Source organism: Centruroides sculpturatus, unplaced genomic scaffold (genome assembly GCF_000671375.1).
Source record: "Centruroides sculpturatus isolate CEXI.00-Female unplaced genomic scaffold, Cexi_2.0 scaffold432, whole genome shotgun sequence".
NCBI classification, from domain to species: Eukaryota; Metazoa; Arthropoda; class Arachnida; order Scorpiones; family Buthidae; genus Centruroides; species Centruroides sculpturatus.
In genome coordinates, this window is record NW_019384724.1 from 392,426 (window position 1) to 406,255 (window position 13,830).

General features: G+C 28.1%; 1 protein-coding gene across 1 annotated transcript in view; it reads left to right on the plus strand.

The window, feature by feature from the left end:
- LOC111628093 (ras-related protein Rab6-like) overlaps positions 1 to 13,830 on the plus strand; it is a 47,837-nt gene that overhangs the window by 28,656 nt on the left and 5,351 nt on the right. Inside the window, exons 5-6 of the mRNA XM_023371818.1 lie at positions 3,833 to 3,926; positions 4,000 to 4,063. Of these exons, the coding sequence (XP_023227586.1) occupies positions 3,833 to 3,926; positions 4,000 to 4,063 (158 nt within the window). The remainder of the gene's footprint in view (positions 1 to 3,832; positions 3,927 to 3,999; positions 4,064 to 13,830) is intronic.

The window sequence follows — 13,830 nt, forward strand, 5'->3', positions numbered from 1 at the left end:
AAACCAATAAATTGTTTGTGTACATATTCACAATAAATAATCATGTATGATATGTATGGCCTTTCTTTTAATTTTCTTAATAAATTTTCTTTTTTTACTGAAATGATTTATCAATGCAATTTTAATGTTTGTCAATTATAATTATTATAGAAATTATCAATTTGCTGACGATCACGCCAAAATATTATATTGTAAAAAAGGGAAGGCACTGAGGTCGGCGTTATGTGTGCGTTTTTTATTCGCTAGTACTTTCGACGAACATATAGCCGTCGTCATCAGGCGAATTATCGAAAGAATTAAACGGAAATAATCCGATTTGGAATAGAACGCTTAAATTTAAGATGAAACTTTAGTAAAAGTCGTTAGGAACACGATAGAAATATTCAAAAATGTTCGAAAAACGAACGAGCAGAAAGCTCCATGATGTGCGAATACGCGCATGCGCAGATCTAGACACACACTGTACGCATTCTGGAGAATGCTAATTTTTACTTAATTGCTTGTATAGTGTGACCCATACACTGGGCAGCTCGAGAGTTGGAATGTTGCACGTGTCCAAGGTGGTAGTAAGAAGAGACTCCCATATAAATACGATTTTTCGATCCTTACAGCTCTTGAGCATAACCGCTTGGGACCATAGCGGGTTGTAACCCTGCTCAAGTACTTTTCTTGCGAGCTCGGTGGTGTGTCTACCCCTCGCAACATCGTTTTGGTGCTCTTCTAGTCGGCTGGCAAGCATTCTAGTAGTGGCCCCGACATATCTTGCATTTACTCCCTTTTTATCTTGCATTTACGTGTTCCTAACGACTTTTACTAAAGTTTCATCTTAAATTTAAGCGTTCTATTCCAAATCGGATTATTTCCGTTTAATTTTTTCGATAATTCGCCTGATGACGACGGCTATATGTTCGTCGAAAGTACTAGCGAATAAAAAACGCACACATAACGCCGACCTCAGTGCCTTCCCTTTTTTACAATTATAGAAATTAAAATTTTTGAAATAAAGAAGTTAATTTTAGTTTCATCATGCTAATAATTTTAAGAAACTAACATATTTAAGAATGTAGTTATCACATTATTTAGTAATAGTTTTATGAATATGCAAATTTACAAGTTTTTCATTATGTTAGATCAGATTACTATCTCTAGTGTCTGTATACTAAGTTTCTTAATACTCCATACAAATTGATTAATGACATGTTTATTGTATGGAAAATAAATTATTTGATTTTTAATGGATAATGAATTTAAATGATAAAATAGATGAGTCAATTTCATTTATAATCACAATACTAAATCATTGTGTATATAAAAAGTTTAACAAAAGTATGGAAAATTTTAATTCTGAAAATTTTAATATGAATGTAAGAAACGTTTTGATTGTTCACAAACTTCATTCCAGAATTTTATATAGAATTGTTGTTAATTTCATTTTAAGTAAATTAGGAAGATGATATTTAAAAGCACTATCAAAGATACATTTAAAATTTTTATATTTCAGGAACTATATGGATTTCTTATCCTTGTGTAATGTCATGGGGTAAAAGAAATCTTCTAAAATAAAGAGTTTAAATTAAAAATGATTTAAAGTTTGCTTATTAAACAAATTATTAAATTGGAAATAAAAATCATAATACAAAATTTCTATTTTGTATTGCATAATTCCAAATAGTGGATTCTTCATTTTATTTTAAGGATTCATAATATAATTAATGTAGGAAAAATTAAAATTTCATTACAACAAATTAATATAATAATTTTTAAAAATTGCTAAATATTTGCCTGAAATTCTAAAAGTAATCAATTGATTTATTTTTGAAATGTATCAATTGAATTTATCCAGCATGCCACTAATATGGAATAATAAATTTTTTTTTGGTGTTTTGACTAATTTTACAGTATTTATTTTTGAAATGTTATTTTTCTATTTATAGGAATTTTAATTAATAAATATTTAAATTGAAATTGTTTTAAAAAGTGCAACATATTTAAAAATATATAGGCTTTTATCGAAAAATCTTCGATAAAATAGTATTTTTCAAATAATATATAAGACTTCAATAGTATTTTTCAATAATTTCACAGGTGCACAAGATAGCATCTATCTTGTGCACTTGTGAAATTATTGAAATCCATTATCCATTCTTTCTGGAATGTTCTTGATTTCATCTATCAAAATAGATTACATAAAATAATGTTTAATTTTTATAAATGGAAGCATTAAATGAATTATATCAAAGAAATGTAATTGGCATATTTTATACTGAAAATTGATGAAAGTGAATGTGCTGGAACAATCACTATTTCACCAAAGAAGAATTAGATATGGATCATCAAATGACTATTAGTTTCAGCTTCTGGTTTAGCTGGCAATCAGTCCAAAAGGATATTCACAGGCCAAAGGATGGCTTTTCATTATCAAATAAGTGTATGGCAACAAATGCATTCAGAAGAGGCTAGTACCTTTCTAAAGAAATACTACCCTGACCAATGATATGTCTTCTAGCCAGATAGCCACAATCCATTATTCTCATGACAAGTTGCCAAGTTGGACCATTACAGAATTTTATACATTTCCCATGAATCCAACATTTCAAATGTTGTCTATACTAATATTATAAAGAGGTAATGTTTGTATGTATGTTAGTTTGTATGCAGCAGGTAATCTCCGAAACTACTCATCCGATTTCAAAAATTCTTTCACCAATATTTAGAATGGAATGTATACTAACTTGTAAGAAGGGATTTTTCGATATTCCCCCCGCGGGGAGAGAGACAGGATTAAGGCTTACTGTGAAGAACTTGGCTTCTATTATACTATTTTAGATGTGGGTTTTTGCATTTTTGATTGTGTTTTAATAGGGTACGTCAAGAGAATGTACACTAAGAAAAATTTTTTTGAAAAATTTTCCCCCACGGGGGAAGTGTTATACATTTATAATAGATACATTTTGAGCCACAACAAGGCGTGGCAGGATTTGCTAGTAACTGAGATAAATTGAGAGATTTTGGTACCAACTGAAACAAAAAGCTTATGAAAATGGTTGGGAAGCTGGTTCTTAAGGAGTTGGAGATGGGATTAAGACTAAACTTCAGTTTAAAGGAGGACCACTTCTGGAGGTTAATGGAATGGCTTAAGATTAAACTTTAAATTGCAGCTAATTGCTGTTCTGACCATCTTGTCCTTTTGAACAACCTATTTGTATTCAAGAAACCTTACTTTAAAATAAATAATGAATTTTAAACAACTTTGAAATTTGTGCAGATTTTTTTGTGAACTCTTAGTTGTTATTGGGTCATTGCAAATGAAATGTCTGTGTTTTAAAATTCAAACTTTCCAGCCTTGTAGTTCAACTTTTTTCCATGTGAACAGTGCTGTATGTTTGCAATTGGTATAATATGTGATTTTAAAAATGTAATCTCATTTATATTATGAAGTTCCACATGTTTAAGAGTACTTTTTCTGACAGCATGAAAAAAGGAAATTGAGTAATTTTCTTTTTCAAGTATAAGCAAGGACATAATGCAGCAGAAGTGACCCAAAATACCAATAAATTTTTTGGTGAAAGTTGGTGAAAGGCCACCAGGCATTGGTTCAAAAAATTTCATTCCAGGAATACAAATCTCAGTTTTAAATTAAATTAATAAATGTTCAAAGTCAGAAGTAAAAATAATCCATTTCATTTGCAACAACCTAATACATTATTTAATATTTTAAAAGATTTAGAATCTTGAATATTCTAATTTGTATTATGTATTAGTAATTCTACATAATATAATTAGAAATAATAATTTAATTTGTTTGTGTATTTAAAACTTTAATTCTTTATAGACAAGTTACTACAGATGAAGGAGATCGTAAAGCTAAAGAATTGAATGTCATGTTTATAGAAACAAGTGCAAAATCTGGCTATAATGTAAAGCAGGTAAATATATTTATTTGATCTTTATCAACATATATAAAATTACATAAAAATAATTTTAAAAATTATTTTATAGTTATTTCGTAGAGTGGCAGCTGCATTACCTGGTATGGATAATACAGAAAGGACAAAGGAAGATAGTATCCTTTCTTTTTGCTTCATAATCTTCTGACATCTCATGAAGTAAAAAGTAAGACTTTTTGAATAAATGATGTAAAAAGTAACACATTTTGTATAAACTAAAACAGCACCTTTTTTTTTTATTTTGCAACCTTTTGTTGTTTTAATATAATGCCTGGATAATAATTAGCTGAGCATGCCAAAATTTATTTAAATAAATAACAGTTAAAAAAGCTAGCTATTTTTTTATTATATGATTAAGTTGCCTGCTTCCTTATACATTTCTAGTTTCCCCTTTTTTGTTTTTGCTATTTTCCTTGACTATCATTTTCAGTTGTTGATGTTGATCTGAAAGATGCACCTTGTGAACCTTCAAAACCAGAAGGAGGATGTGTGTGTTAGGACTAAAGTTTCCAGTGCAACAGGTGATAAGTGGATAAAATAATGCTAACTGCCTCACCCCTGGTTTTGATTTTAAGGCATTGTTGTGTAAAACGTGTTCATCATGTTTTTGTATAATTTATTGTGAATGTAATTTATCAGCTATGTATGCTGTGATATATCAGCCTGCATGATGCTAATTGCTGACTAGTTGCATGATTATTGTTTGATCCTTTATTTTTGATACCATTTGAACTGCATTACATAAGCTTGCACCAGTTTAAAGTTGGATAAATATGATGGAAATGAGAAAAATTTGCAAAAAGTAAATGTAATAAAATCTTTCACTTTTTTAAAATCTTGTTGAAATCATAGAAAATGTATGTATGTAAATGTCAGATAAATACATCAATTAAAATGTTTTAAATATTTGTAATTTATATATATATATCATTCCTAAAATTTTTGCTTTTCTACTTTCCTAAAATTTTTCTACTTTTGCATTCTTGTTAAATATATTTCACTTAATGTGATTATTTTTTATTCATTAAAGTCATAAGTTTTATATTTATCTGAAGATTAATAACAAAGCAATAAGTTTTCTGTAAATTTTATTACTGTGTAAGGTAATTTTTTTTATTAATATTTATACAAAATTAAACTGGTTTGGTTTATATTTGTTAAAATATATTGTTCAAATGAAATAAGTAAAATGTAAATTTTCAATGTTTTACAGAAAGTAATTTAGCACTTTGTAGGTCTTCAGGATTCTGTTGTACAGTTTTATCATCATTGTTCTAATAGATCAAACTAAGTGTCTTAAAATATTTTATACCAAAGTCAATATATTACTGAAAATTTAAATTTTAGATTCTGTGCTATTTAAGTTTTTCAATTGCTTTCTGGTAATCTAATATTCTATGTATCAAACAGCATATCTCAAAATAGTTGTAATTTTGAATAAAAATGCAGAATTTTGTTCAGAAATAATTTTAATGTTTTATTTGGTAATTTCTAACATTATGTTGTACTAATTTTTTAGTTTTTAATAATAATTTAAATATATGTTGTTAAGAGTATTTGAAATTTTTATCAGAAACAGTAGTAATCACTTTAAAGATGTATACAAAAGAATATTATCTTTTAATATCTATTGTATTGGAATAGTTTTTCAACTATAATTTAAATTATACTGTTAAATAAATGAATCATATGAAATTTATGTTTAGAAAATATTAAACTAATGGTTAAATAAAATATATCATCTACTTTATAGCCTGCAATATATTAATAAATAACTGCTTTCTAAACCAAAAGCATTTATTTATTAATATGCTATGAACTATTTACAATGTATTAATTCCTAAAAGTCATCAAAAAGTGCTTTTTATTTATTCCAGTCAAAATTAAAAGTATTTATTTATTAATATATTATAAATTTATTAATGGATCTCTAGCATGCTTAGTCTTTAGTTGTTTGTTAATATAATAATCAGACATTCTTTATTGATGATTAATAATTTCTAAACTATAGATAGCAAAGGAAATTTGATGATTGTCAAATCAAAGTATGATTGATAGTAAAATATTTGTTTGAGAATCAATAAGTTTGAGTTGTTGTTTTAATCATTTATATATATATAATAATCTATCAAACTTTGGAATTTACATATTTCTACTTTATTAAATTTTGAGAATGCATTCCCAATGAAAGAATTGAATTAAAATATTAATTTTAACAATTTTGTTGAAGTCTTAATGCAAACATTTTTAGTAAACATCCATAACTGTCTCGACAAAAATATGGATATGTTAATTTTATGAAAATTCTGTTTAATAATCTAAAATTCTTGCCATAATAATAATGTTTATAAATATAGTTTTTATGAAATATGAAATGATTGTAAGTGAATACAAAATCAGAATTTTTCTTTATAAAAATTAATGGAAATACGGGTTTGTTTACTGTTAACATATTAATACAATTTTAAAAAATGCTGCCTTTTGTTATATATCTCTATTGATCCTGTATTTATACTTTTTTCCATATTTGGATGACATTCTGATGAATGAAAATTCATAAAACTTTTTTCCATTTGTATCAAAATAACTAGTTTACTTTATCTGAAAAATTAATTTTATGTAATGGTAATTTTTTCAATACTCTCTTATCTGTAAGAATAGTAATAGATTAAAATTCCTTAGAATTCTTGGGTAATGCAGTAGCTAGGTAGGTGTGATGAGTGCACAAGCACAAAGTCTATGACAAAAGGAAGGACTAAAATGGGATATCAAAAATGATCAATATTATGTTTTAACTTTCAAATTTTGAGTCTTGCTGCTGTGGGGTTGATTTCAGAATGTATTTTGGTTAAAGTTAAAACTTGATTGACTATTTTTATCATATTTGTTTTTATATTTTTCCAAAAAAATGGTATGTCAAAATATATTCTTGCACAGGGCTAGTTACTGCACTGTTCTTGGAATTATTATAAAAAATTTTCTGTTTAAACTTATAAAAACATGAAAAAATAAATTGAAAAAAATATTAAATTTAGATGATTAAAACAATCTGAATACACATGGGAATTTTCTGACATTTTCACTTTTTTGTTCATTTAGTTGTTGTTATTTTTTTTTAATGATTTAAATTTGAGTATTACTACAAATTTTGATTCCTGGATTTTTAATACAGTTAAACCTGTCTATCTCAAACATGTTTATCTTGAAAACCTCTTTCTCAAAATTCATTTTTTTCCCTGCATTTACAGCCTAAAGTCAATATATTTTTCATGTTTATCTCAAACAATTTTCTCCTGAAACCTCTATATCTCAAATTATGAACTGAAGTGTTAATTACAAATTTAAAGCTCAGAGACTACATTTTGATAGCATAAATTATAGTTGAGAAACATCTCTTGTAGCAGTACATAGTTAAAATTAATGCTGCTTTTCTCTGATTGGCTATGACTTTGACTTGTGTCTTATGATTGAAGGAAGTCAGGCATCAGAAACTATTGACAACTATTTTTGTTAAGATATGTCAAAAAGTTTTATTTATACCTAATACTGGTATGTACTGTACTTGCTATTGTTTTAATAAAATAGCATACCTCTAATCAAACCTATTAACCTATTACTGTTTATTGCTTAGGAATCTCTATATCTCAAAACTTGTCTTTCTTGAATTTTTTTCTTGTTCCTATGAGATTTGAAATAGACAGGGTTCAACTATATTTAGAACATTGCTAATATATAGCTAATGTTTTTATCATTCTATGCACAGTATAGAATGATAAAAACTTATTATACAAAGTTTCATAACGTCTTTTCTTTTTTCTAGCACTTTCTTTAATTTAACTAATGTTTTTAGCCATTTTAAATGGTCGAAAATGTTAGTTAAATTAAAGAAAGTGCGAGAATAAAGAAAGAAAGGTGTTGTGAATCTTTTTATCTTGTTACATTTCAAATATCTAATACAGTTGAATCTTTTTTAACTCAAACACCGGGGGAGTTTGAAAAGTTTTGAATTATATATATTTTTGAAATTAGAAACTTGCAGAAAACTAGTTTAATGTTTGGCAGTATTCCTTATTGGCAATATCATATTTTCTCTACTTTCTTTTTGCTTTAATCACTATAACTTTTTTAGCTAAAGATAAACTTGTATATGCTTTATTCTTAAACATCATAAAAAAACAGCAAAACAACTCCACTGTCCAAAGTGGCATATTAGAAAAGTTTGCCTAGCATAATTATTTGGAATAATAGAATGATACAATAATTACAGTATACTATTATTACAATTCTTCAATTTGAAATACAGTAGTGCCTCGTATAACGTACTTAATCCGTTCCAGGTGCACGTCCGTTAAGTGAAAAGTCCGTTATACGAAATGCATTTTCCCATAGAAATACATGTTAAAACATATAATTTGTTCCGCAGCATAAAATAACCATACTGTACCATTAAAAAAATGAAAATGGAGCAATCACCAATTATTCTGGGTAGTCAGATGATGTGAGGAGGAGGTAGAGGAACACTTTCTTCACACATTCATACAGATACAGACTTTTTACACATTGTAGCGGGTCTCTTTTTATTGTTTTTTAATCGGAGTTGGATTCAGGGGAGGCTACCGGAGCTTGCAGGGTCAACTCCTCTTGTTCCATCCTTTGTTTTTTGCCTGCTGGCTTGTTGAAAAACATGTCCAAGGTGGTCTGTTTCTCTCTCTTCTTCAACACCTGTCAGAAATGACGGGCAAGAGTGTTATTGTAGAGATCATTGATCCTGTTGACCTTGGCCTCAGCTCTGTTTGGATAATGAGTGTTGGTAAACTCCTGAACCTCTCCCTATTCGACAAGGAAGTTGTTGTCAACTTTCACTCCTTCTGATGATTTCTGACTTTGTTTCAATTGAAATCACCTTTCTGTTATTTTAGAAGCCGTGATTTGCACAACACTTGAATAAATGTAAATACTCTGCACTGAGGTGATGTACGTAATAAACAAGGGAGCAAGCCGAATCCCAATAGGTGCTCTGTACTTCAGATATACTAACAATATACTCTAATAACACTAATATGTTATAAAAATAGCAGGTTGTCATTGGCAATGGCAAAAGAGTGAAAATATCATTCGCACTTGTTGCAGAAAGTTTGTTGTTTGCCTCACGTAACTGCTGAACATAAAGTCCGTTGTTCGCAGCCAGTCTGTTGCTCAAGTCACGTAACAGCCAAACAGAAAGTCCGTTGTTCGAAGCGTACGTTATACGAGGCACCACTGTATTTCAAAATCAGTTTAACAAAGTAATTTTGAGAAAATGCCATATAAGTGACATTAATATTACTTGATTTGATTTCAGTTTATATTAAGTTTAGTTTTTATTCTGGTTTTATATTCAATTCATCATCATCTACTTTTCAATTATCTTTTTAAAATTTATTCTAATTAAAGTATATTTAAGGTTTCCTATCTCTAGTCTAGACTTAAATGTTAATAAAACTGTAAATCATAACACTTTCACATCCAGAGGTTTACGGAATGCTCTAAATGCATGTATTTTATAAATCAGTTGATCACATGCTAGATTTCATTTTTAAAATATAAAATATACTAGCTTTAAATTATCCAGATTTATACTAAAAAATTTCAATTAACTTCACTTTTCAACACTAATTTAAAGATGAATGTTAAGAGGAAATAGCAGATGTAATTTATCTAATAATTCAAATAACTGGATTCGATTGTGTTTATAAAAGAATGAGATTTATCATCAGTAAAAAATTCTTCTGAAAATAGAATTAAATATTTAAAATAAAATTGTTTCTTCTTCTGGAATATTGACTCAAAAAAATTAATAAAAATGAAATTTATTCTTAGAAGATTAAAGTGGTGAATATTTATGGTGATTTGATTTGGTTTCTTTATATGTTATTTGTGCTTATTTTTTACATAAAATTGAAATATGTATCTTTTTAATTTCAAAATAATTATCAACATTTCAAAATGCTGAATAAAATTTTTCCACAAAATAATTAAAATCATAAAACTGCTGTTTTAGTACAATATTAGCTATTATAAACAATGAAAATTTCTTTAATTCTTTATGCCATGCAATTTAATTGTATCTTTTCTTTCGAAGGAAAAGTAGTGAGCCCTCTACTTTTAAATTAGTTTGTGCTTCCTATGAAATAATCATTGGCATTCAGACATTTATTCCTCTGTGCAGGAAGTCTATGTGATGTCTTACTGGAAGAACAATTTGGGTTGTACTCAATCATTTTGTTATAGCAATTTTCAATTCCTTGTCTGATGTAAAATGTTCATTGATGACTTTTTTGTGTGGGCCAAAAATATGTTAATCAAAAGGCAATAAGTTCAGTGTATACATTGATGTTCAATCAATAAAATTTGATCAATTTGTTGTGCACAATATGCAGTATGGGAACATATGTATGTTATCATGCAGAAAGCTGATGCTGATGGTGAGCTTTTACAGTTTTTAGGACTTCATGGTAGCATTTAAATGGTCAAGATTGGTTTGATATGCAGAATTGATAATATCCTCTTTCAGAATGTGAAGAAAAATCAGGCCGCCTTCATCAAAGAAAACACAGTTATCATGACCTTGTTTATGTCTATTGCAGATCTTCCAAGAAAGTGCATTTTACTTTTAGAAAGAGGGAATGTATATGCCTCTATTTCTTGGATTGTACTCTTTATTTGAGGCTGTAATGAAGACATCAGGACTCTCATCCCCATGTTAGTTCACTGAAGGAAGACACTCCCATCCTCAGTTTAACAATCTAAATGCTTGGAGGACATACCTATACAGTTTATCTTCTGCTCTTACATTAACTCTTGGGGAATTATTACATAGAATTTTTTTCTGTAGTCAAGTGTCTGTGTTTCCCTCTGGATGCTATCATGGCTGATGGAGATTCAGAAGACAAGCTTAGGACACTCACATACCAGTTTGTATGAATGGCTTCATCCATTTCCTGTCACCTGTTTTTAAAGTCCAGTGCTTAACAGTAGAACAGACAAGCATCTCCATTCACAATTAACATTTGTTGATAGATTTCCTTTGCAGTGCCATCCTTAGCACAGTAAAATATGACTAACAAACATGATCTACCAAATGTGATTATCATTTGTTTTTCTGCTGTTGTGGAATAGGGATGCAAAGAATGGTTGACTATAAAACAGAGAGACTAAACTTTTAATCCAGAGAGATCATAAAGTTATTGGCACCATTTTCTGTACAGATGACACTAGTACTCATCTTTTCAGTTCATTCCAAGTATATTTTACAATGTCTACTGTCTAAATTTCAAAAAGTTTGAATTACAGAAAATTTATGATAAAAGAATCATTTTCAAAATGTTTTAATAATTTTTATGAATAATTATGAAAAATTTCCATAACTTTTATTCTGTTGAGTATTAAACTATCATAAAAATTATAAATTAATTCTATTAGGTAATATAATTTATAATAATTCAGTGCTTTCCACTTAAAATCAGCCTAACTGAGATGATGAAGCACTGATGTAAATTTTATTGAAGATGTTTAAAAGGCAAGGTGTATGAGACTAAGCCCAGAACTATATGTAAACTGAAGGAAAGTACAGGTAGGCCTCCTACAACACGGTACCTTTACAACACGTTTTCGCTCCAACGTGGTTGGAAAAATGCGGAAATTTTCTTACAACGCGGTACTTTTACAACATGGTTTACAGTATTTAGAAACAAATTTATCTTTCACATAACAGAAAAATCACAACGGATCACGTAATACACTACAGAGCTAAATGTCCTCGAAAACAGCTGTTTGTCCATGTTGACGTGTTATTCCCATGAAAGTTTCATTGGAAGACCGGTATCTAGACAGATGTGCATCAGTTACCATAAACATTCAAATATATCATTGAATTTTCAATAATTTATACTCTTTCAATAGGTGGGGCTGCAAAAATGGTCCAAAATACAGTATAAACTTCTATTGGGTGTATATTTTTAACAACATAGTGAAGGGAAGTTATTTTTTTTTGCAATTTTTACTGTCCACAAAACTGCTTGAAAAAATTTTAGCTATAACAACGTCGAATGAAAAGAAAGGACTGTTAGAAAGGAAGTTAGAAAGGAAATTTATTAATATATCTCTTCAAACAAAGATAGAAATTTTGGATTGAATTAAAAATCAAGAGCAGATAGCTGATATTGGTAGGCATTTTAATTTAAATGAGTCAACTATTTGGTCGAATAAGCAATAGGAAGAAAAGATTAGGAATTCAGTTGCATCCGGATCATCTATTCTTGTGAAAATTGTTGCTCGTCCGAGAGCACCTATAATGAGGAAAAAAAAAGGAACAAGCGTTAATATTATGGGTAGAAGATATGAACAAGAAACAGTTGCCTTTAAATAAAAGTGCAGTTAAACACAAAGCCTTAAAAATATTTGATTATTTAAAACAAATGGGACAATCGTCAGTTGATGAAATAAGGTTTAAATTTGTGGCTAGCAATGGCTGGTTTGAAAAATTCAAAAAACGCCATTCAAACATCAAGTTTTTTTCTTTTTAGAACCGAATCCCAGTTTTTGTATTAAGTTGGTGTCTCCTATAACGCGATTTCCCACAACGCGGTATTTTCACGGAACATATCTACTGCGTTGGAGGCCTACCTGTATTCTCAAAAGCATTGAAACTATCAGCATCACTATTATATATACAGTCAGTCTGAACTTAATCACACATACACAAAGATGCATAGATACACAATCACACCACTTTAGCATCATCTAGGTTCTGTATATTTATATAATATTAAGATAAAGTTTCTGAGTGTCCTTTGCCTAAATTCGTTTATAACATTTCCAGTGAGTGGGGCTGATTTTATGTAGGGCACCCTGTATAAACAAAAAATAATAATCATTATAAATTTAAATTTTGCCATGATTATTATAGTAGTGCATATACTATAAAACAATTGTTCTGCAATAGTTTTAAAATTAATTCTTTAGACATTATTTTAGCAATTCTTTAATACAGTATTTATAAAAATTCAATTTCTACAAAGGTAATGTTTGTTAATGAATTATTGTGATTCTAATGAAATAAATTGGTTCATTATTTTAAGAAATTAATTTTAAACAATTTTTTCTTAATCAACTATATTATTGATTTTACAGAGTTATTTTCATTTTATTTACAGTCAGTAAACAATATAATATAATAGTTTGTAGATTACACTACTTATTGTTTATGATTAAAGATAATAAATAACATTGAAAAAATACAAAATCATGGTAATAACTTTTTAAATTTAGGATTTTGTTTTTTTAAAAATTTTTTTAATTCATTGTAACTTAAATAACAAAATCTAAATAAATAAATAAAAAAAAAATATATATATATATATATAGATGGAAGTGCTTTCCAAAGATTTTTTTCAGTGTTTAATGAAACATTAGGCATGTTTAAACGTGTTTTTATTTATTTATATAAGTTACTTTTATGCAGTGTGTAGGACATTTTACTTATGCCTTTGGTGAACAACCTGAACTTGAAAACGAAAGTAATCTCTGTCCAAGCTGCTGCTGTTCTTGAAGTATAGAAATCATAATATATTTTCAGTTCTTTAAATTTAATGTAAGAATCTGACCTATCATTTATGAATTGATATATAACATATATCATAAACATATTTTTAAAATACAATTAATTTTACCAGAAATTAAGATCAATTTTTAACATCTTTTAATTTTAAACCTTGGGTAATATTGTCAGTTTATTACATACATTAATTATCATATACATGCTTCAATTTAACATAACTGTATATCAAATTTTGAAATTATATAAATGTAGTATAAGTGATCCTCAACTTTTAGACAGCTTGCC